Source organism: Vombatus ursinus, unplaced genomic scaffold (assembly GCF_900497805.2).
Source record: "Vombatus ursinus unplaced genomic scaffold, bare-nosed wombat genome assembly UNPS02014786.1, whole genome shotgun sequence".
NCBI lineage: Eukaryota > Metazoa > Chordata > Mammalia > Diprotodontia > Vombatidae > Vombatus > Vombatus ursinus.
In genome coordinates, this window is record NW_020954564.1 from 29,415,394 (window position 1) to 29,438,582 (window position 23,189).

The following is a 23,189-nucleotide window of genomic DNA, read 5'->3' on the forward strand; positions in this document are numbered from 1 at the left end:
ACCTGTGTTACCATGGAGAAGTCTCTTCCTCTCTATGCCTCAGTCTCTTCATATATAAAATGAAGAGATTGTACTAAATAATCTCAGAGGGCCTTTCTAGGGTCCTAGTTGTCCTTATAGAGGACATGTTAGTGTATTCTATTTCGTGTGATATTTGGGGCCAAAGAGGCCCCAATTCCGTGGAGGAAATTTTCTGTACATTTCCCAGAAGGTTGAGCATTAGTCATCGGGGAAGCTCTGTATTAGCACACTCAATGAGTCTCACACAAAAACCTCTTGTGGGTGGCAGAAGGATTGACAGCAGAGACATGGAAGCAAAAGAAAAAGGATTGAGATCATAGAACTCTGGGACCTTAGAGATCATCTGGTCCAACTCAGATTCATTTTGTAGATGAGGAAATTGAGGCCCAAAGAGATTAAATTGTTTTTCTGTGTTCATGTAGGTTGTAAGTGACAAAGCCAGGATTATGATTCCACGTTCTCTGATTCCAAAGCCAACTCTCTTTCCATTGAACTACACTGCCTCTCAGAACAAAGCCATAGCAATAGAAGGTAAATGCCTTGAGGGATTGTGCTTTCCTCTTTGTGCCCCTAGTACCTGGCATCATACCTGATGGATGATAGGCCTTTAAATTTAGTGATGTGGAGAAAAAGCAAGCATGGAGAATCTGATCATGGCATCCTGAATTTTACATCTTGTCTGGACCATGATCATGTTTTCAAGCTGCGTGGTAAGAGGCTTCAGTGTTTGTCCATCGCCCAGGACTCAGTGCTATCTAACTTGTTTCTCTGAGACTGAGGAACAGGCTCACTCAGCAGAGTGGCTTTGGACTTTTTTTGAGGCAATTAGGGTTAATTGACTTGCCCAAGGTCACACAACTAGTAGTGTCTGAGGCTGGATTTGAACTCAGGTCCTCCTGACTCCAGGGCCAGTACTCTATGCACTGCGCCATCTAGCTGCCCTGTAGTTGGACTTTAGGATGCAGGATTGCTAGCATGAATTTGATATGTGCTCCCCTCCTGTTATGTTGGGAATGCAGAAGAATCAGATGTCAGCTTGCAGAGTGCCCTCCTGGAGAGCTGGGAGGGTAGCGATGAGTACAGGGATCATTTACTAACTGATTCAATTCCTTGTTGTTTACCTTCCTATCTATTTTAATTAAATGCCTTTAACTTTTGAATTCATGGATCATTTGGTATGGCCTGGTTTAGAGATATACATTGGTAAGGACTTGAGTAATGATTTTGAATGGGTGAAACCCTTGTTTGCTAATGGAAGTATGCTATATTTTATTTTGCAAACTTATTTTGCAATCCTCACATCAGATTTCTTTGGCTGGTTGACCACAGTCATTGCACCTGTTTCCACTTATTAAAAAAAGCCATCAACCAGCCCACAAGCATAAAGGCAGAAGATTTCTTCTGTCCTGCCCTACTCTCTTTGCCTTTCTCCTTGGAACTGAGCTACTAGGAAATGGAAATCATTCTCCCAGTGCCACCTGGTGGCTGGTTGCATTTTCCTAAAGGGGAGTAAAATGTGTGGGGAGAATGGGGAGGGGAGGTCCACATTTTTTTTTTGAGATGGAAGAAGATATTTTAGAAAGAAGAAGATATCCTGCAGTTCAAGTTCCTCACTTTTATAGAGGGAAAAGACATAGGTTCAGAGAGGTTGTCCAAAGTCACATGGCAACTCAGAGGCAGAGCCATCATTAAGTAAATATGGTAGCCATGCACACAAAGAGTAAATTTGCACAGGAGATTTAAATATAGAACTCACTTTGGATAGTGGACTGGTCATCCTCCTCCAGGTTATGTTCTACCATCTACACGTCCCCAGGTTTTGTATGGCCTCAGTTTATGTTATGATGGAGTGGAAAATGCACAGGACTTGGAGTCAGGAGGCCTAAGTGGGCCTTGAGCATTTCACTTAATTTCTCCGAGCTTCAGCTGCTTTTATCAGTGAAACAGGTATAATTATCCTTATGCTACCTGCCTCACAAGGTGGTTGTGAGGAAGATGCTTTGTAAACATCAATGTATTATATCCATGGGAGTGATTATTCTGAATAACCTATTTTCTCACTTTACAAATGCAGAGTGGTGCTAAGTCAGAAAGTGGCCACTGCTACTATGGCCATGTAGAACACCTGGATTCCTGTTACCTGTAGCTGGTGAGTTACCAGAACCATGGTCTTCCCATTGAGTGCCTTCTTAATGCACTCTTCAAAAATTTGCTTCCCAACATGGGCATCCACCTCTGAGAGTGGGTCATTCAGCAGGTAGATCTCACGGTTGGCATATACAGCTTGTGCCAAGCTGATCCTTTGCTTTTGACCCCCAGAGAGGTTAAGGCCCTGCTCCCCAATCTGCAAAACAGTAGAAAGATCATACCCTATCGGCCCTTCCATTTTCTGCATGGAGGAAATAACCAGTCAGTAGAAAAGCTATTCTGATTTTTCAGTCCGGTACTTCAGATTTATAGTGAAACAAGAATTGCTTATCTATCACAGAACTTTTTTGACACACACCCCACCCCAGCCCACTCCCCTCCTCCAGCTTGATGGTGGCAGAAGAACAACCATCTTTTCTTCCTGCCACTCCACATAGATCAGAATAGCATGAATGCTAAAATGGAAGGGACTGAAACCAGGCCCTGATTATGTTCTTGAGGGAAATTCAAGGTGAAGAACAGTCCACTGAGGGCATTTGCCCAGAGAACCGTTCATGGCAAGAGGATGCTCTGCCCTTCCCTCAAATGTTTTTGGTAAGAATTATGATAGCCAACCCACCAAGGCAGATGGAGTGCCTCTGAAAACATTTTCCCTAAAAGCCTGCTGACTTCACCTTAACTGACCATGGTGGCCAAAGGCCATACCTGTTGACATCCGAAGAAGTCTGGCCTGACTCAGTACCTTGCTCTTGGCCCTTGGTGTTTGGCATGATCACATCAATAAGAGGGAAAGTCCAGCTGAGATGAGATGAGAAGAGGCACAAACTTCTACATGAGGATTCTGAGGAGGACTATGGCTTTAGCTTATCAGGAGTCTTGTCACTCCTCGAAGATCCTTCAACTAGAATAAGTGCCCACTAAGTCTAAAGGATCTTGGGGAAAAGGCCTGCATTTGTGGTTGCTGTTCTGTGTGAGGGCATGGTAATGCTCACCTCATTCAAATCTCCGTAAGGAAGATTTTTTAAGTCCTGTTGCAAGCCACAGACCTTGACTGCATGCTGGTACCTAAAAGGACAAAATGAAAAAGTAGGCCTTTTAAGAAAGACCCGCCCCTCCAGCTGTATATTGTGAAAGAGCTTAGGATCTGCCTTTGAAACCCTCATTTTGTTTTATCAAATCGACGCTGTTCTTCAGGTTGGTTTATGGAGTGAAGTTAGGTACATAAGCCTTGTTCTAACCATCATGTCACCCCCATAAATCTCTGTGTGTCTCTCAGGGATGGAAACTGAAACTTGCAGTGGCTGTAGGGCTCAGTCTGGTTTACAATTCTGCATTTCCCTCTTCCCTACCACCAGCACTTCACCTTCACTCTACTGCATTTTCTAATAAAATTGCTGCCTTCTTTTCTGGGTAGGTTTCAGCTTAATAGTGTGCTCTTAAAACTGGAAACTTTGTTTCTATTCCATTAAATCACTTCCTGCAAAGGAATAGCAACACATCCTGATGGCAGTGGCATCAATTAATGCCAGGACTGATTAAGCACATACCTGCCACCTCTGATTTCAAGGGAGGTTTAGGTTACCCAGCCTAAAGCAAAATTAGTGGTTTCATTTTTCTGCAGTCAATAAACATATGTGATGTTGTGCTAAGTCCTTAGCATATGTTACTTGACAGTGGAAATAAGAGTTCTGATTCAAATCAGCTTCTCATTGTGTGAAACATAGGTACTCTGAAGCAGTTTCTTCCAGCTTCCTAAGGTGGTTAGAAGAAACAGCAGTATCTGTTTTGCCATTATAAATGTTGCAATGGGACACTTAGGAAAAAAACTCTCTTTGCTATCATTCAGAATGGCATGTCTAAACCTGTTTACTGAGTAATACACTTTTACCTTTGACTGTCAAACTTTTCTCCAAATAATATGTTTTCTCTCATGTTTCCATGAAAGATACATGCTTGCTGTGACATATAAGACACTGTTCCATTTACTGCCACAGACCCATCCCATAATTGCATCTAAAACAAGAGCATCACGTAACATGCAGATATCCAAATCACTGGAAAGCCATATTCTGGATACTCTTGTATCCTCTTTGGGTCAGCAACATTCCTCATTACATGAATACTAAGGTAGTGGAAAGTAGACAATTTCTTTTCCACACCATAAAGCCTACTGTTGTGCCTAGATGCTAATAATAATAGCTGACATTCATATGACGTCTCACATACATACATGCATACATAAATGTGGGTGTATATGCACATATGACGTCTCACATACATACACACACATATGTGCATATACGTGCGCACACACACACATTCTGAATACTATTGTATCCTATGTGTCAGTAGCATTCCATAATCGTTACATGAACACTACTAAGGTAGTTGAGGGTAAGACATAGTTTCTTTGCTACAGTAAAGCTGACTATGATTCCTAACCTGTAATAATAATAGCTGATGTTCATATGGCACTTTATGGCCACATGTATGTATTGTACATATATGCATATTTATACACACATGTCATTAAATCATTACAACCCAATGAGGTAGTTGTGGTGGCCATTATTCCATCTTGTAGATGAGGAAACTAAGTCCCAGAAAGATGAAATGACTGACAGCAAGGTTATACAACTAGTAAAGAAGAGAGCTAGGATTCAAACCCAGCTCTTCTGACTCCCATCCTATATTCTTTCCACTACACTACAGTTTTTGTTTATTATAATAGCAATTTAGATGCTCCATCGGCCTTAGAGCTAGAATGGAATTCAAGTGGTCATTTAGGCCAGACTCCTGCCTTCAAGTAGATACAGTGGCATAGTCCCTACTTTAGAGCTGAGACAACCAAGGTCCAAAAAAGTTGTGACTAGCCCAAAGTCACATAGCTAGTAAGTGATGGGAGGAGAGACTAGAATCCCAGTGGCTTGTAATGTTCTTTCCACTCCATCCCATATCAGTCAAGTCACTTAACTTCTCCAGTTTCCTTGTCTGTAAAATGAAGGGTTGAACTCAATGAACATCCGTGATTAATGATCACACCCATTCCAGCTATAAATCCTATGATCCTAATCAGATTAATCCAATAAAAGCATTAAGTACCTGTTCCCTCTCTCCCTCTCTCTCTCCCCTCTCCCTCTCCTTCTCCCTCTCCCTCTCCCTCTCTCTCTCTCTGTCTCTCTCTCTCTCTCTCTCTCTCTGTCTTTCTCTCTCTCTGTCTGTCTCTGTCTCTGTCTGTCTCTGTCTCTCTCTCTCTCTGTCTCTGTCTGGCTGGCTGTCTCTCTCTCAATCCTCATCTTGACATCTGCATCCAGTGGCACTGTCAATCACTCTCTTCTTAATACTTGCTTCTCTTCAGGTTTGGGGGACTCTTTTCTCCTGGTTCACCTCTTACCTGTCTGACCACTACTTCTCAGATTCCTTTGCTTGATCTTCAGCGAGGTTTTGCCTGCTAACTGAGGGCAATTCCACAGAGCTCTGTTCTGGGCCTTTTTTTCTTCTTCCTTTGTGCTGTTTCACTCAGTGATCTCATCAAGTCCCATAGATTCAATAATCAGCTCTATGATGATGATTCTCAAATCTATTTATCCAGCCCTAATCTCTTTGCTGACCTCTCGTCTCAGACCTCCAACTGTGTAGTAGACATCTTAAACTAGATTTCCTGTAGACATCTTAAACTCAACATGTCCAAAACGTAATTTATTATCTTTCCTTCCTAAACCCTCTTAATTTCTAAATCTCTCTTAATTCTAGTGTCTTTTCTCTGTTCACTATTTCCTATTTATCCTGATTGTAGCTTATTTGTATATAGTTGTTTGCACATTGTCTTCCCCTTACAGTAGATTGTGAGCTCCTGGAGAGCAAGAATTATCCTCTGCCTTTTTTTATGTCTCTAGCACTTAGTATAGTGCCTGGCACATATTGTTATTCAGTTGTTTCAGTTGTATCCAACTTTTTGTGACCCCATTCGGGGTTTTCTTGGCAAAGATACTAGAGTGGTTTGCCATTTCCTTCTCCAGGTCAATTTATTGATGAAGAAACTGAGGCCAACAGAGTTAAGTGACTTGCCCAGGGTCACATAGTTAGTAAGCTTCTAAGGCTGGATTTGAATTCACGAAGATGAGTCTTCCTGATTCCAGGCCTGGTACTCTATCCATTGTGCTACCTAGCTCTCTTTGCATGGCACATAGTAGGCACTTAATAAATACTAATTGACTGATTGACTTTATCTCAGATATTGCGCTAGTCACTGAGGGGTATGAAAATCGAGGACCTCATGTTCTATTGTGAAGAAACATAGTACGCATGTGTATAAGGACAAGCTAATACAATGAAGTTTGAAGAGGGAGAGGTCACTGACAATGGAGGCAACCAAGAGAGGCTTCACAGAGCAGAAGGATCCTGTTCAAAGATGCAAAGGGAGTTAAGGATTCTAAGATCCCATGAACATCCTCAAGGAGTGCAAAGATTTTAATGAACAATCTCTTACTGGTAGTTCCATCTTAAACAGTTAAGTCACTATTTTAGCCTTGCCTCTTGAACAACAAGTATGTGTGACACCATATCCCAATCAGATAAAGGAAAGTAAAGCAGTTAAGCATGAGAAATCACCATTGAGAAATCATTTTAGATACTCTCATTGCATAGAGCAAGAGAGGAAGTATTTCCACAGTAGGACTCTGCCACAGGTTTGGATTTGCCAAGCAAAATATGTCCTATTTGTAGCAAGAGATAGACCATCTAGGGATTATTCAAATGCAGTACTTTAGGTAAATGGTATTTTTTTAAAGCTAATTCTTCAGCATTTTTCTTACCTGGTATGATAGAGCTCTTTCTACTTCCAACATTGCCACAGATTCCTAAGACCTTTCCCTGCCAAAGCAACAGAGGTTAGACATAGTGGTGTTGCAAGGACCCCCCTGCCCTTGTAACCCAGTCACGGTACCTTTGCTCTAAGCTGTAAAGAAGAGAGGATGGGAAATGTTACCCTGAGAAAGCCTGTCATCAGCCTCAAAAGTTGAAGCCCTAATATGTATAGGGATGCAGAAATGTAAGTCTTAATTAAATCCTTTTCACTGTGCAGCATAGCAGAGCAGCCCAGAGGGCTTCTTGTAATAATGTAGGAGCGTTGGAGTGAAGAACTATGCTTGTGCTGGGCCTAGAGACACAACCCCGCCTTACTGCAAAAAAGGAAAAGATAATGAAAATGAAGAGGCTATGCAATGAAGAGGGGAAAAAGGAAGCATATTAGTGTGTGGCAAGATGGTTATTTTTTAGAGGCTGTTTTTATAAGTTATTGCCCATATTACAACTGTAGTGATTCAATCTGAAATTATCAAACAGCCTTCTGTTCCTTACAAACTAAATTTACAGATTCCTTCAAAATGGAAGGGATCTAAAAAGTTGAGCTTTTGATTTTGTAGCTAATTAGATAGTCAGTGACAAAGGGAGATGAATTGGCCATGTTTATCATTGGCACATTAAAGGATAGTCTTGAAAATGAGAGTGATTTTGCTTTCCAGACATTTAGGTCATCTAAAGAAGAAGACACAACTCAGATTAGACAGAAGGATATGGGGCATGTATAGGAGATTTCATTAGGGTATTCAACCAGAGAATTTTTTTCAAAATGAATGTTTACTAATACTCAGTTACAAAAATATTATTTATTCATCAAACTAAAGAAATTAAATGATCAAATTAATATATAATTAACATCTAAACTTAACTCAAAAAAAGTAAACTTTGCAAATGGTTTCTTTTAATCACATCTTTACCCTTACTCTAAAATACAGAATAACCTTCTTTAGCCTTATATTCTTGCCTTAAAAGTATATCTTTTGTACTATATCCTGCTCCCTTATCCCTGTACTTTATCCATGAAGAGGGTGGTAGAATTTAAGGACTGATGATTGGATCATCTTTTTAAAATAATATTTAACTTTTTAAAGCTTTTAATTTGTAAAAATTATTACAAAAAATATTGTAAAAAAATTCTTTTAAAAATTTTTACTTTTGTGTCTCCCTTAATCATACCAACCAGAGCAACAGAACCTCAGAGTGTGGTTTGAGTCACAAAACAAAGTGGTCAGAGAAGTCAAAGGGGTAAAAATGTCATTAACTGATTGTTTTCCCTTACCCTGGAGTACCCAGGCAGGAGTGAGGCCTGCAGGAGACAAGAAGAAGGGAGACAGACAGCCCACCCAACAGGAACTGGGCTCCCCCAAGCACAAGTACCACCAGTGCATCCAAGGCATCTACACCAAGACAACTCTCGTGTTTGAGGGTTAAAGAGATGCCAGGGACTCCAGGGCAACTCAGTCACTAGACTTGTTGCCTTTTTCCTCCCTCATCAGAGTCTCATGGGAATGGCAGAATGGAAGTAAGCAGGAAGTAGAGCGAGGAAGTAGCAGTGGCAACTGCAATAACTGGGGTTCCCAGAGACTAAAAAAGTTACCTCTATCCAACTTTGGGCTCTGGATCCTGGGCAGCCCCATCTGGCATAACCCATATACAGGCCTATATAGAGAGATGATTTTTTTTGTCAGTATTTGATATATACCTTGTCTGCATAATATACCCTTGATCAACTGATACAGCAAATGATAACTTTTTTTAAAAGAGCAATAGGAAAAAAGTGGAGAGAGAAAAACACAACTGTTTTTTAAAAAATTCAAATGTGATAGTGGCAACTCTGGCAAGAATCTGAAGAATGTATGGGAGCAAAGGTACAGTAAGCTGAAGGGGATTCTAGAAACAGCAAAGCTTCACACAGCAATATTCAGCTTTTGAAAATGGTACACACACTGAGCAATGTGTGGCAGACTTCCTCTTGACTTACTCTAAGAACATATACTTTCTTATACTCCTGGTTGAGCTCCACATTGTATAATCAATAAGAAACATCCTTCCTTTTTGAGCTTACCTATCTTGGAAAAAATTGAGTAGAAATGATGGGAAGATTAATATGCTTTATAAAGAATGTTGCCAGACTTTCGCTTCCGGTAGCCAAGATGGCGGAGTAAAAAGGTAGTCTCTCTCACCCTCCCCTATCAACCTCTGAAAACCCAGAAAATATCACCCCAGAAAAAAACCCTGGAACAGCTGAACCAGAAGAAAGACAGGGTGCAGCAGTGCAGTAGACTAGGTAGCTAGAAGGATTAATGGGAAAGACCCCTCTTACCCTGGGGGAAGGGGAGCAGTACAAAACAGGAGTCACCCAACCAGCTAGCGGAAAGACCCATTTTAGCACACCAGGAGGAGATTCTGGTGCCTCAGCATTCTACAGCAAACGGGTCTCCCAGTGCCTCAGCAAAAGTAAGGGAAGCATCACTACAAAGGGCCCCAGGCGGATAAGCACCCGACAGCATTCTTCTGAAAGGAGCTGAAGAAAGCAACCTAGAGGTGCCAAAAAGTTCCAGCCTTGTTGATTCCAGCCCAATACCAGGTAAGCTGTCAGAACCCTACAGCCTCCAACTACCAACCAGGAGGAGATCCCGAAGCCCAGGTGGTCAAGCAGGCAAACACCAACAGCTATACCTCCGAGTGCTTCAGTGAGGGTGGGATAACTGGTGGAAACCAGCTCAGAAAACCACCAGGTGCCTTGGCATTCTGCAGCAAAGAAGTCTCCCAGTGCCTCAACAGAAATAAGGGAGGCAGCACTGCAAGGGGCCCCAGGCAGATAAACACCTGGCAGCACTTATCTAAAAAGAGCTAAACAAAGCTAAAGGAAAGGAAAAGCAGGCAACCTAGATTAACCTGAAAGTCCTAGCCTTGCTGATTCCAGCCCAACACCAGATAAGCTGCCAGAACTCTACAGCCTCCAATTGCCAATATAAGAGGCCCCAGCTCCCAAAGCCAGTGACCAAGACCTAGGCTACCAACACAAGAAGCTTGGGTCAGTGCCCTCTGATCCCTAGCAGGAGAGCTTAATCTCTGTAAAGGCCAGGGAATAAAGAAACACCATGAGTAAAAAGAAACATACTATAGATTCCTATTATGAGAAGAGTGAAGATCAAGACAGAAATTCTGAAGAGGACAACACTGTCATCAAACCCACTTCTGCAACATCAAAAGGGAATCTGAACTGTTCTGAAGCCCAAAAAGCCCTCTTAGAAGAACTCAAGAAGGATTTTAAAAGTCAAATGAGAGAGGTAGAGGAGTCTTTTAAAAATACAATTGGCCAATTGGAAAAAAAGTACACTGAAGAAAACAAGTCCCTAAAACACACAATTGGCCAATTGGAAAAAAAGTACAATGAAGAAAATAAATCCCTTAAAAATACAATTGACCAATTAGAGAAGAAAGTACAAAATCTAACAGAAAAAAAAATATGTCAAAAATTAGAATTGAACAAATGGAAAATAATGACTCTAAGAGAAAGCAAGAATCAGTCAAACAGAAACAAAAAAATGAAAAAATAGATGAAAACATAAAATACCTCATCGGTAAAACAGCTGACCTGGAAAATCGATCCAGGAGAGACAATTTAAAAATTATAGGCCTACCTGAAAATCCTAATAAAAAAAGAGCCTGGACAATATCCTTCAGGAAATCACAAAGGAAAACTGCCCTGAAGTCCTAGAACCTGAAGGTAAAATAACTATAGAAAGAATCCATCGCTCCCCACCTGAAAGAGATCCCCAATTGAAAACGCCAAGGAATACAATAGCTAAATTACAAAATTACCAGATTAAAGGGAAATTACTGCAAGCAGACAGAAAGAAACAATTTAAATATCATGGAACCACAGTCAGGATTACACAGGACCTTGCAGCTTCTACATTAAAAGACCATAGGGCATGGAACGTGATATTCTGTAAGGCAAAGGAGCTTGGAATGCAGCCAAGGATTAACTACCCAGTGAAAATGAGCGTGATTTTTCAGGGAAGGAGATAGATATTCAACAAAATAGGGGACTTCCAAATGTTCCTGATAAAAAGACCAGAGCTCAACAAAAAATTTGATCTTCAAGTACAAGATTCGAGAGAGACATAAAAGGGTAAATGGGACAGAAAGATACAATATGTTGTTAATAAGGGCAAAATGTTTACATCCCTACAAGGGAAGAGGACACTTGCAACTCTTGAGAACAGTATTATACCATGTTAAAGGTGTATACGTAAAGGGGGTGGATATAAGTTGACTTTGATGTAATGATAAAAAAAATTTAATCAAGTGGGTTAAATGGATTCAAGTAAGTGGATTAGTCTGAGCTAAGAAAACGTATTGAGAAAGGAGGAAGCAGACAAGGGCAAATTACATTATAGGAAAAGACACAAAAACCTATTAGAGCAGAGGTAAAGAAGGGAGGGGGATGAGCATTGTTTGAACCTTACTCTCATCGGATTTGGCTCAAGAAGGGAATAACATAATCAGGTATAGAAATCTAACTTGCACTATAGGTAGTAGGAGGGGAAAGGAGAAAGAAAAGGGAGGGGGGATAGAAGGGAGGGAAGAAGTAGTAAGGGTAAAGGGGAAGAAAAGGGAAAGGGATAATAGAAGGGAGGTGGGACCAAAGGAGGCACTGGTCTAAAACAAAACACTAGTGAGGGGGGGAAAGGAGAAAGGAGAAAGAAAAGCATAAACAGGGGGGAAGAAAAGGATGGAGAAAAAGACACAGATAGTAATCATAACTGTAAATGTGAATGGGATGAACTCTCCCATAAAATGGAAGCATATAGCAGATTGGATTAAAAACCATAATCCTACAATATGTTGTTTACACGAAACACATTTGAAAAAGAGTGACACATACAGGGTAAAGGTAAAAGGTTGGAGCAAAATATATTATGCTTCAGCTGAAGTAAAAAAAGCAGGGATAGCAATCCTGATCTCAGACAAAGCAAAAGCAAAACTAGATCTTATCAAAAGAGATAAGGAAGGAAACTACATCCTGCTAAAGGCACCATAGACAATGAAGTAATATCATTACTAAACATATATGCACCAAATGGTATAGCATCCAGATTCTTAGAGGAGAAGTTCAGGGAGTTACAGGAAGAAATAGACAGCAAAACTATACTAGTGGGGGACCTCAACCTCCCCCTCTCTGAACTAGATAAATCTGACCACAAAATAAACAACAAAGGAGTTAAGGAGGTGAATAGAACATTAGAAAAGTTAGGTACGATAGACCTGTGGAGAAAACTGAATGGGGATAGAAAGGAATATACTTTTTTCTCAGCAGTACATAGCACATACACAAAAATTGACCATGTACTAGGGCATAAAAACCTCACAATCCAATGCAGAAAGGCAGAAATAGTAAATGCATCCTTTTCAGATCATGATGTAATAAAAATTATTGTAATAATTAATGTAATAAAGGGCCATGGAAAGATAGACTAAAAAATAACTGGAAACTAAATAATCTAATCCTAAAAAATGATTGGGTCAAACAACAGATCATAGAAACAATCAATAATTTCATTCAAGAGAATGACAATAATGAGACAACATACCAAAACTTATGGGATGCAGCAAAAGCAGTTCTCAGGGGAAGTTTCATATCTCTAAATGCTTACATAAATAAAATAGAAAAAGAGGAAATCAATGAATTGGGCATACAGCTAAAAAAACTAGAAAAAGAACAAATTAAAAATCCTCAATTAAACACCAAATTAGAAATATTGAAAACCAAAGGAAAAATTAATAAAATCAAAATTAAGAAAACTATTGAACTAATAAATAAAACTAAGAGCTGGTTTTATGAAAAAACCAATAAAATAGATAAACCTTTGGTTAATCTAATTTTAAAAAAGAAAGAAGAAAACCAAATTACTAGTATCAAGAATGAAAACGGTGAAACTAACACCAAGGAAGAGGAAATTAAAACAACAATTAGAAATTATTTTGCCCAACTATATGCCAACAAATTTGACAATCTTAGTGAAATGGATATATATTTACAAAAATATAAATTGCCCAGATTAACAGAAGAGGAAGTGAAATACTTACATAACCCCATCTCAGAAAAAGAAATTGAACAAGTCATTGATGAACTCCCTAGGTAAAAATCTCCAGGGCCAAATGGATTTACATGTGAATTCTATCAAACATTTAAAGAACAATTAATTCCAATACTATATAAACTATTTGGTAAAATAGGTAAAGAAAGAATCTTACCAAATTCTTTTTATGATACAAATATGGTGCTGATACCTAAACCAGAAAGAGTTAAAACAGAGAAGGAAAATTATAGACCAATTTCTCTAATGAATATAGATGCAAAAATTTTAAACAAAATATTAGCAAATAGATTACATCAACTTATCACACAAATAATACACTATGACCAGGTAGGATTTATACCAGGAATGCAGGGCTGGTTCAATATAAGGAAAACTATCAGCATAATCCATCATATCAACACCAAAACTAACAGAAACCACATGATCATCTCAACAGATGCAGAAAAAGCTTTTGACAAAATACAACACCCATTCCTATTAAAAACACTAGAGCGCATAGGTATAAATGGAGTCTTCCTTAAAATAATAAATAGCATCTATCTAAAACCTTTAGCAAGCATAATATGTAATGGGGACAAGCTAGAAGCATTTCCAATAAGATCAGGGGTGAAACAAGGATGTCCACTATCACCACTGTTATTCAACATCATACTGGAAACATTTGCTTTAGGAATAAGGGAAGAAAAAGACATTGAAGGCATTAGAATAGGCAAAGAAGAAACAAAGCTATCACTCTTTGCAGATGACATGATGTTATACTTAGAGAATCCCAGAGAATCAAGTAAAAAACTACTTGAAATAATAAACAACTTTAGCAAAGTTGCAGGTTATAAAATGAACCCACAGAAATCACTGGCATTTCTATATATTACCAACAAAGCCCAACAGCAAGAGATAGAAAGAGAAATTCCATTTAAACTTACTGTAGACATTATAAAATATTTAGGAGTCTACCTCCCGAAACAAACCCAGGAACTCTATGAGCAGAATTACAAAACACTTTTCACGCAAATAAAATCAGATCTAAATAATAGGAAAAACATCAGTTGCTCATGGGTAGGCCGAGCTAATATAATAAAAATGACAATTCTACCTAAGCTAATTTACTTATTCAGTGCCACACCAATCAAACTACCAACAGATTATTTTATAGAATTAGAAAAAATAATAACAAGATTCATTTGGAAGAACAAAAGGTCCAGAATATCAAGACAACTAATGAAAAGAAATACAGGGGAAGGTGACTTAGCTATTCCAGATCTTAAATTGTATTATAAAGCAGCAATCATCAAAACTGCTTGGTACTGGCTAAGAAATAGAGTGGTGAATCAGTGGAATAGGTTAAGTATGCAAGACACAGTAGTCAATGACTATAGTAATATATTATTTGATAAACCCAAAGACCCCAGCTTCTGGGATAAGGACCCACTCTTCGAAAAAAACTGCTGGGAAAACTGGAAAAGAGTATGGCAGAAACTAGGCATAGACCAAAATCTAATACTATATACCAAAATATAGTCAAAATGGGTACATGATTTAGATATAAAGGCTGATACTATAAGGAAACTGAGAGAGCAAGGAATTGTTTACCTGTCAGATCTATGGAGAACAGAAGAATTCATGACCAAACAGGAGATAGAGAATATTATGAAAAGCAAAAGAGATAATTTTGATTACATTAAATTGAAAAGTTTTTGCACAAATAAAGTCAATGCAACTAAGATTAGAAGGAAGGTAGAAAATTGGGAAAGAATTTTTACAACCAGTCTCTCTGATAATGGCCTCATTTCTAAAATATATAGAGAATTAAGTCAAATTTATAAGAATACAAGCCATTCCCCAATTGATAAGTGGTCAAAGGATATGAACAGATGGTTCTCAGATGAAGAGATTAAAGCCATCTATAGTCATATGAAAAAATGCTCTAAATCACTATTGATTAGAGAAATGCAAATCAAAACAGCTCTGAGATACCACATCACACCCATCAGAATGGCCAACATGACAAAACAGGAAAATGATAATGTTGGAGAAGATGTGGGAAAATTGGAACATTAATGCATTGTTGGTGGAGTTGTGAAATGATCCAACCATTTTGGTGAGCAATTTGGAACTATGCCCAAAGGGCTATAAAAATGTGCATACCCTTTGACAATAGCAGCAATAGCACTTCTAGGGCTATATCCCAAAGACATCACACAGATGAGAAAAGGACCTACATGTACAAAAATATTCATGTACAAAAATATTCATAGCAGCTCTTTCTGTGGTGGCAAAGAATTGGAAATTGAGGGGATGCCCATCAATTGGGGAATGGCTGAGCAAGTTGTAGTATATGAATGTGATGGAATACTATTGTGCTGTAAGAAATGATGAACAGGCTGACTTCAGAAAAACCTGGAAAAACTTGTATGGTCTGATGCTGAGTGAAGTGAGCAGAACCAAGAGAAAGTTGTACACAATAACGGCCACATTGTGTGATGACTAATATTGATAAACTTAACCCTTCTTGGCAATACAAGGATCTAAGACATCTCCAGAGGCCTCGTGATGGAAAATGCTATCCACACCCAAAGAAAGATCTATGGAAGCCAAATTGTTATTTTTTTTCTCTTCTGTTGAGTTTTGTTTCCTCTTTCTGATGGTTCCTCCTATTGATTTTAATTTCTACTTACAACATCACTAATGTGAAAATATGTTTAATATGAATGTAAATGTATAGCCTATATCAGATTGTGCACTGTCTTGGGGAGGGTGGTGGGGAGGAAGGGGGAGAAAAATTTTTAACTCAAAAGCATATGGAAGTGATTATTGATAAATCAAAAAAAATTAATAAAAAAAATTTTTTTTTAAAGAATGTTGCCTCTCTGCCCACCCTACCCCACACCTTTGCAACTAAGGATGTAGCTTATTTTGATTTAGCAACTCTGAAAGGAAGAGTAGTTCCTGGTCACTGATTCTATTATATCAGCATGCTTCATTTTTTCAAAGAATTAAGAACGCTAAAACATTTGTGTTTCTTCAATCCTGGCTGCATGCAAGTGGGTATGTGCCCCACTCCCTCCACAGATGTATTTGTGCATTGATCAAAGGTATCTGCTGTCTTCCAGTAGAGATAAGCATATCCCTCTAATATGCACATGTATAAATTAAAATAAGTCAGGCCAGGTTCTTTTTAGAGAGCAGAGAGAAAAATGTAGTGCCTTTTCTCAAAAATCCTACAACTTCTAGGTCTCATTTCTGTATATAAGCCCTTGAGAAGTTCATGTGAAGGTGGACATTGGGATCTCAAGTGAAAGGCTTGGGAGAGGTACCCTGGGATTGAAAAATCTACATTTTTCACAGTCAAACTTATTTTTCACAGAACTGGGCTTGTATTCTCTTTTTCCTCATCTGGCCCAACAAGCCCTTGGAATTTCAGACTCAAGGCTCTGGAAGTCTCCAGGCCTGGTTTTGAGTTAAAGATCTTCTTCTTACTACCTTCTTTCCCTGGGATAATTATCCTGCTAGGTTATTGTTCCCAAGACAAAGTAGCATTTTTTAGTACCAAGACAGTATCTGCATCTTCTGGTTGGGTGATATAAGTCAGGGAGCTTTCGTTTACAAGAATTTTCTAAAATTAAAGAGATAAATTTAATTTTTGAGACACTGTCTACCTGAAGGAAACATCACAGCATTTTCCATGACTCTATGCAATCTAGGTAACTTCAAGCTATTCAGAAGGTATGACAGCATTATGGCAAGTTGGTTTGTTAGCTTTACCTATTCAGTGAATCTTTCCATTTAGTTTTTTAGCATATAACATGTCCATATAGGGGAGGTTGCTGTAAGCTATATTCCCATACACATGCATGAGGCCAAGACTGTCATTCAAATGGTAGACTGCTTAATGGTTAGATTGCTATTTTAATCAAATCAGGGCACTCCACCCAGCTATTTCCCAAAAGTGTACTGTTGTTCACTAGGGCTAGGGTGGGAGGGAGGGGAAATAAAATTAGAGAGCATGAATAGTTTAGTGGAAATCCATCCCTCTTACGGGAAACTTTATAAAGAGCCTACTATATGCAGGACACTGCTAAGCACTGGGGCAGATATTAAGTTTGGCTAAGACATGGTCCCTGCCCTCATGGAGTTTACAGTCAAGTAAGGAGATAAAACAAAACCACAAAAACTGTAACACACAGTAAGTAATACATAATAAGTGCACTAGAAAAGCACAAAACAAAATGGTATGCTAGATGAAAGGGAAATGTTATTACTTTGTAGGGTAACAGATTTTGTTCATAGAAGAGGAAGCATTTTAGCTAAGCTTTAAAAGATAAATAGGAATTTGATAGTGCCTTTCACATAGTAGGCAGTTAATAAATATTTATTGAAATGAAACAAGAAGGAAGGAGGATTCTACATTTAGGTGACAGTATAAGAAAAGACATAGGGGCAAAAGAGAGCTGAACTTGGTCAAGCAGCAAAGAGTAAGCCATTGGTGGATGATATAAGGATAGGACTAGAAAGGTAAGGTGGCATCAGATTGGATACAGCCTTGAATGCTAAGCTAAGAAAAGACATTTGAGATTTTAGAGCAGAGTAGTGAAACCACCAGATGTATTCATAAGAAAGATCTTAGGATCATAGATTTAGAACTAAAGGGACATTAGAGGTCATTGAGTCTAACCTTCCATTTTACAAATGAGGGACTTGAAGTCCAGACAGTATGTTACTTACCAAGTCACAGGGGTATTAAATGACATGGGTTCAAATACTGTCTCTATGCAGATGATCCCAGATGTATAAATTCAGTCTTGTGTTTCTCCTAAACTACAATCCTGCATCACCAACTGCTTTTTGGATATCTCAAATGTCTATCTCCTCAGCATTTAGCACAGTTCCTGACACCTGGTAAGTGCTTAATAAATGATTGTTGATTGGGTTACTAAATGACAAAGCCAGGATTTGAACTTATGTCCTCTGATACTAAACCCACACCACTTTCCATCTTACCACTGTGCCTCTGGCAGTGGTGGGAAGGGTAGACTGGAGAGAAGAGAAAGCAGAAAAAAACAAAGCTTGAGGAACATGTCCTTCTGATGATGGTTTAGGGGAATTGTCTCCATGTACAACGGACATTTTTACCTTTTACTAAAGACCACAGCACAGGTAAAACTAATGCTATACCTTTATCCATATATATTCATCCAGTTCTAGAGTGAGACCTTTCCACCATGACCACCCACCTGAAGAAACAATCCATCCACTGAATCTCTGCTATTTTCCCCAGACTAAAAGAGAATATTTTCTGGGCCTAGAAACCTTCCCAGAAATGGAAACTCCCCTCCCTACTCACCCAAAGACAGTTATACCTTCAATCTTATTAGAGAAACGTTAGCTTCTGCCACTGCTTTGACTGAGAAAGGCAAGATTGCAATTGAAAACTTCATTACATTAAACATGGAAATCACACTAAACGCCTGCAGGACAAAGGGAAAGTATGAGGGTTTGGGATGGGCCATTAGCCATTCATTCGTGGGGGTTACAACTTATTGAGATGAGAAATACTGAATCAGAGTTTGAAGCCTCTGGAAAAGCCTTTCCCCCTCTCCCACTCCCCTTTGGCTTAGAGACAACGTGTTGGCAAGTTGTATCTAAGTAAGAAGCATATTTCATAACTCCTACTCCTACAAGGTTTTAAGGTCAACCAAGTGATTTCCTCACCACAAGCCTATGAATTGAGGATATTCTGCTGACTAAAAAGAAGTACATTTATTAGGAGAGGCCAGACCAGAGAAGGACGACTAGGCCTCAGAACAGACTGCACTTGTAAGTTGAGTATGCTCCCATCTGATCTTACAGGATCAGAGATCTAGAGCTAGGAGTCCATCAAGTCCAACCCCCTAATTTTACAGGTGGGGAAACTGAGGCCTACCCAGAGAGATGAAGTGATTAGCCCAAGGTCACACAGGTAGATCAGAGTTGGGATTTGCATACAGGTTTTCTTTTTCCTTTGTACCTCCCTGCCCCACCATCATCATCAATTCAATTGCCTTTGTAGGTTTTTCATGAACTAGCCTCCTCCAGTTCCTTGAAGAGGTATTCCTTTGGGAGTTTCCATCTCCAAGCCATCTTCAGTGTGTCTGGTAACTACATGGGCTGGGGCTGTTGCTGACCCTGGGCCTGCTCTCATTTCTGAGAAGGAGCATGCCAGTGACTTCTCTGGAGTGGCCTAGCCTTACCAGCTACATTTTGGTCTGTACATGAGAACCTGGCTTGGGAAATACCAGGAATGTGGTTCCTATCCCAAGTGCCCCATACATGGTAGGAAATCGCCTTCTCTGCTTTGCCTTCTCCAGCATGCCATGTCATTCCTTTGAAGAAATCAGTCAGCTGGCCCTGACCAGGTTCAGTGCAGTGCCTCATTCCCCATTTCCATCTTAAGTGACACATCGTTTCATCCGCAATAAACAGCACCTGTGTATTTGCTGAGACTGGAGTCAGACTTAGCAATCTGTAATTGACGGCTTCTCCCCAACCACCCACTTTAAAAGCTGACATCACATCTGCTTTCTTTGAATCCTGAGGGATTCCTGACTGCTGTTTGGCGTATCATTGAGTAACAGTGCCAGGTTTCAGCTAATTCTTCCATAAGAATGGTGAGAACTCTCATCTCCTCCATCCCAGTAATCCCCCCCACAAACACACACATGCAGAATGCTCCCACTCACTGAACGGTGCTCCTCTCTTCAGCTGTTTTATTGGTAGGTGTGTGAAATGGTTATCTAGTCATAAGTTCCCTCCAGGCCCGACACAAAGCTAAGGACTTTATTTGGCACTGTGAAGGGAAGGAGAGAGGTGACTAGGCCAGGAACTCAAAGTGAATGAAATACTGGTACAGAGGATTTTTTGGTGATTCTGACTTTGCTCTGGTTCAACAGTTTTAGAAAATATGTAGACTCAATTCTGATTTCGTTGGTTGAATAGGATTTAGAGCTGGAAGACATTCTAGAAATTATTTAATCCAACCTCCTCATTTTACAGATGATGAAACAAGTTCAGTTAGGATAAGAAATTTGCATGAGGTCACTTAGTAAGCAATGGGATCAGAATTTAAACCAGATCCTCAGCATCTAGAGGTCTGAACTGGTGAATTTGTGTTTTCTGGGGGAGGAAAAATAAAACAATGGGTGAAAAATTTAGTTTGTGTCCCAGTTAAGTAAAAAAAAAAGTTAAGTAAAAAAAATAGCATCAGGGTTAGGTCTTTAGCAAATTAGTACAATTTGTTCCAGTTTGTGGTTCAGTTCAAACCCCTGGAGTGTTTGAGAGTATATGACACATACACAGGTGCTCTCAAAAAAGTAAAAGGTCCGTATTTTATTATACCAGACAAATGCAAGGTGTCCTTCTTACCAACAACTCCACATTCCCCTGAGACAGAGAGTTCTGGCTTTTCAAAACATCTCCCCATCACATTCAGCTTCCTCAGTCCTGATTCTACTGCCTATTTCCCATGTACGTTATTTTTCTCACTGACTTTCCTGTTTTCCTCAGGTCTTGCCTTGCTTTCTTCTCTGACTTCACCTCCCACCTACATTCTGAGTTCCCTCTTGATCTGATACCTTAGGAGGTAGTCTGAGTTGCCAACGCCAAAAACCCCCCTAGCCTCTAAAGAAATTTTGACTTTCTCTTGTATTCAGACAAATATTCAGTTCCACAATTATTTATTAAGCTCTTAGTATGTGTTAGGTACTGGAAACACTGCCCCACATTTCCAACTCTCCCCTTCTCCCCATTCTTACACCACCCTTCTGATTGGACTTCTCTTTCTATGCTTTTCTTTCTTTACTGTCTTATCCTTTAAATAGGTAATTTCCCTTTTCTATTTTTTCAAGGCTCCTCCAATGTAACACTTTCCTTTACCTTTGACTCCCACCCTTGCCCCCAAACACTTCTTTTTAAAAGGGAGGAACAAATGTCAGATTGAGCCACATGAAGTCCTGAAGAGATGAAGGTCTCCACCAATTGGGCCCTGTGCCCTGGTAGAGAAACATTGGGGAATGGCTACCCTCCCAGATACCCCAAGCTTCCTGGGGTGGCATAAAAGGGATACCTTAAACAGATAGAGAAAGAGGAGACAAAGAGACTTGTCTTACAACGGGTGTTGGGAGCTTTCTTTTTAAAAGATCAGGAAAGCGAAAATCAGGACAATGGCCTTCCTGGACACGGTAGGTGCAAGAGCTGAGTTTCCACTCTTATAAACCCTGCCCTTTCCAGCGATTTCTTTTCCTTCTTCCTTATGCCTGTGAAAGAAAAAAATAGTCCAAAATAGTATGATATTGCATGTACAGCACTGATGTTGGGCAAGTCACCTCTCCATTTGGGTCCTCAGTTTCCCCAACTGTAAATTGAAGAGGACTATCTTAGATTGTTTCTAAGGTCCTACCTTGCTTCTGTCATCCTGTGTTCTGGGAGTCTATAAAAAGCTATAGGCTTTTCTTGCTAGAAAGCAGGAAAGTCTCCTCTTTTCCAAAGCTGAGGATATGTATGTGACATTTGTGATGACCATGGAAAAAGGACATCATGAGGCATAGCACTTCTTTTGGCACACTTAGAATTCATTTGCTAATTCTGGCCTCACATAGGATAACACAATATTTTCAGCCCTAAAGTTAATTGCTGGTGCAACAAAAGTGTAATTGTAGAACCAGAGAGGCAATTGTAAATGGTAGTTCAGATCATTAACTGGCCAACCACCTGATTCCATGAGAACAATTATGTAAATGTCCCTGCAATTAAATTTACATTTAGATTCTATTTAAATAATTTTTATATTGTCTTTTTTTAAGGAAAAAAAGAATATATCTTAGTTTCTCCAACTAAGGAAGAACACATCATTCTAGCATCCAAATACTATGTGACTATGACAGATAATTCCAGTAAATAGCTTTAGGCAGCTTTCTTCCCGAATGCAGTATTCTGGTGAAATGTTTTACTTAAAGATGATCCAGCCTTCCTCCACCACCCCACCTGGACCCTTCAATAGCATTACTGGAATGTTCCCCAGTAAATATTAAATCATGTATTATCAACCCACAGAGACTTTGGAGGTACAAGAACAGATTCCTGGGTCTATTATCTAATAAACACATTCATTCTCAAATCCTGAGAAGAAACCTCTTAGAGGCTACTGGAATTCTTTTGTCTTTTTTTTTTAACCTTCTTTGATTAGCATGTTTTACAAAGTAAGTGATTCTGTAAAGGGGGTCCATGTTTATTTTACCTCAGATGTTGGTTGTAAAGGATTTTCCCCAGGCATACATTTTAATAAGCTTAATGCAGATCAAAAATTAATTCATTATCTGGACACAATTGTCTGTTATAGTAATGGCAGATCTTCAAAAGGCCGAATTGAGCTTAGCCATAAACGTCTGAAATCAAGGAGCAAAGTGTTACCTTCACAGAGGATCACTGCATTGCAGTTGGGCTAAAACCAAAGATTCAAAGAAACAGGTAAGGCTTCAGCTTGGGGAGTGACTTCAGTTAGCTTGAAGATTGAGCCTTTGGAGCAATGAAACTCCAAAGGGGAAGAGAGAACATCATCATCATCATCATCATCATCATCATCATCATTATCATCATTATCATCATCATCTTCATCATCATCATTAAATGGCTAATACTCATTACTCGGAAATCAACTGAAACACTTTCTTCCATTCTGATTCAGAATTCAGTATTATCTGTTACTTTGCCCTTTCATTTGCTTCTTTGGATATTTGTCACTATGTGCTCTTCATAATCCTAATTCTTTTTGGCCTCAAATAATCGTATTGGTTTGTTGTCATTTTTTTAATGAATGTATTTCAATCAAGTTCTGCCACATCTCTAGTCTCTCTCATTAAACTGTGAGTTCCTTGAGACTAAGGACTATCTTTTGCTGCTCTTTGTGTCCCTGGGGACACATAGTAGGCACTTCATAAGTGCTTGCTGACTGACTGACTCTGCAAGATGAATAAATCATCTCAGATATGACCTTAAGAACCATGAAGGGTAGGAAAT

The 23,189-nt window shown here is 39.3% G+C and overlaps 1 protein-coding gene across 1 annotated transcript in view; it reads right to left on the reverse strand.

Annotated features, from left to right (window-relative positions):
* Nucleotides 1-23,189, reverse strand: part of ABCC12 (ATP binding cassette subfamily C member 12) — an 87,675-nt gene that overhangs the window by 44,669 nt on the left and 19,817 nt on the right. Inside the window, 9 exon segments of the mRNA XM_027868013.1 lie at nucleotides 2,162-2,365; nucleotides 3,162-3,234; nucleotides 4,058-4,182; nucleotides 16,666-16,755; nucleotides 18,500-18,607; nucleotides 21,284-21,321; nucleotides 21,324-21,383; nucleotides 21,386-21,430; nucleotides 22,411-22,558. Of these exon segments, the coding sequence (XP_027723814.1) occupies nucleotides 2,162-2,365; nucleotides 3,162-3,234; nucleotides 4,058-4,182; nucleotides 16,666-16,755; nucleotides 18,500-18,607; nucleotides 21,284-21,321; nucleotides 21,324-21,383; nucleotides 21,386-21,430; nucleotides 22,411-22,558 (891 nt within the window).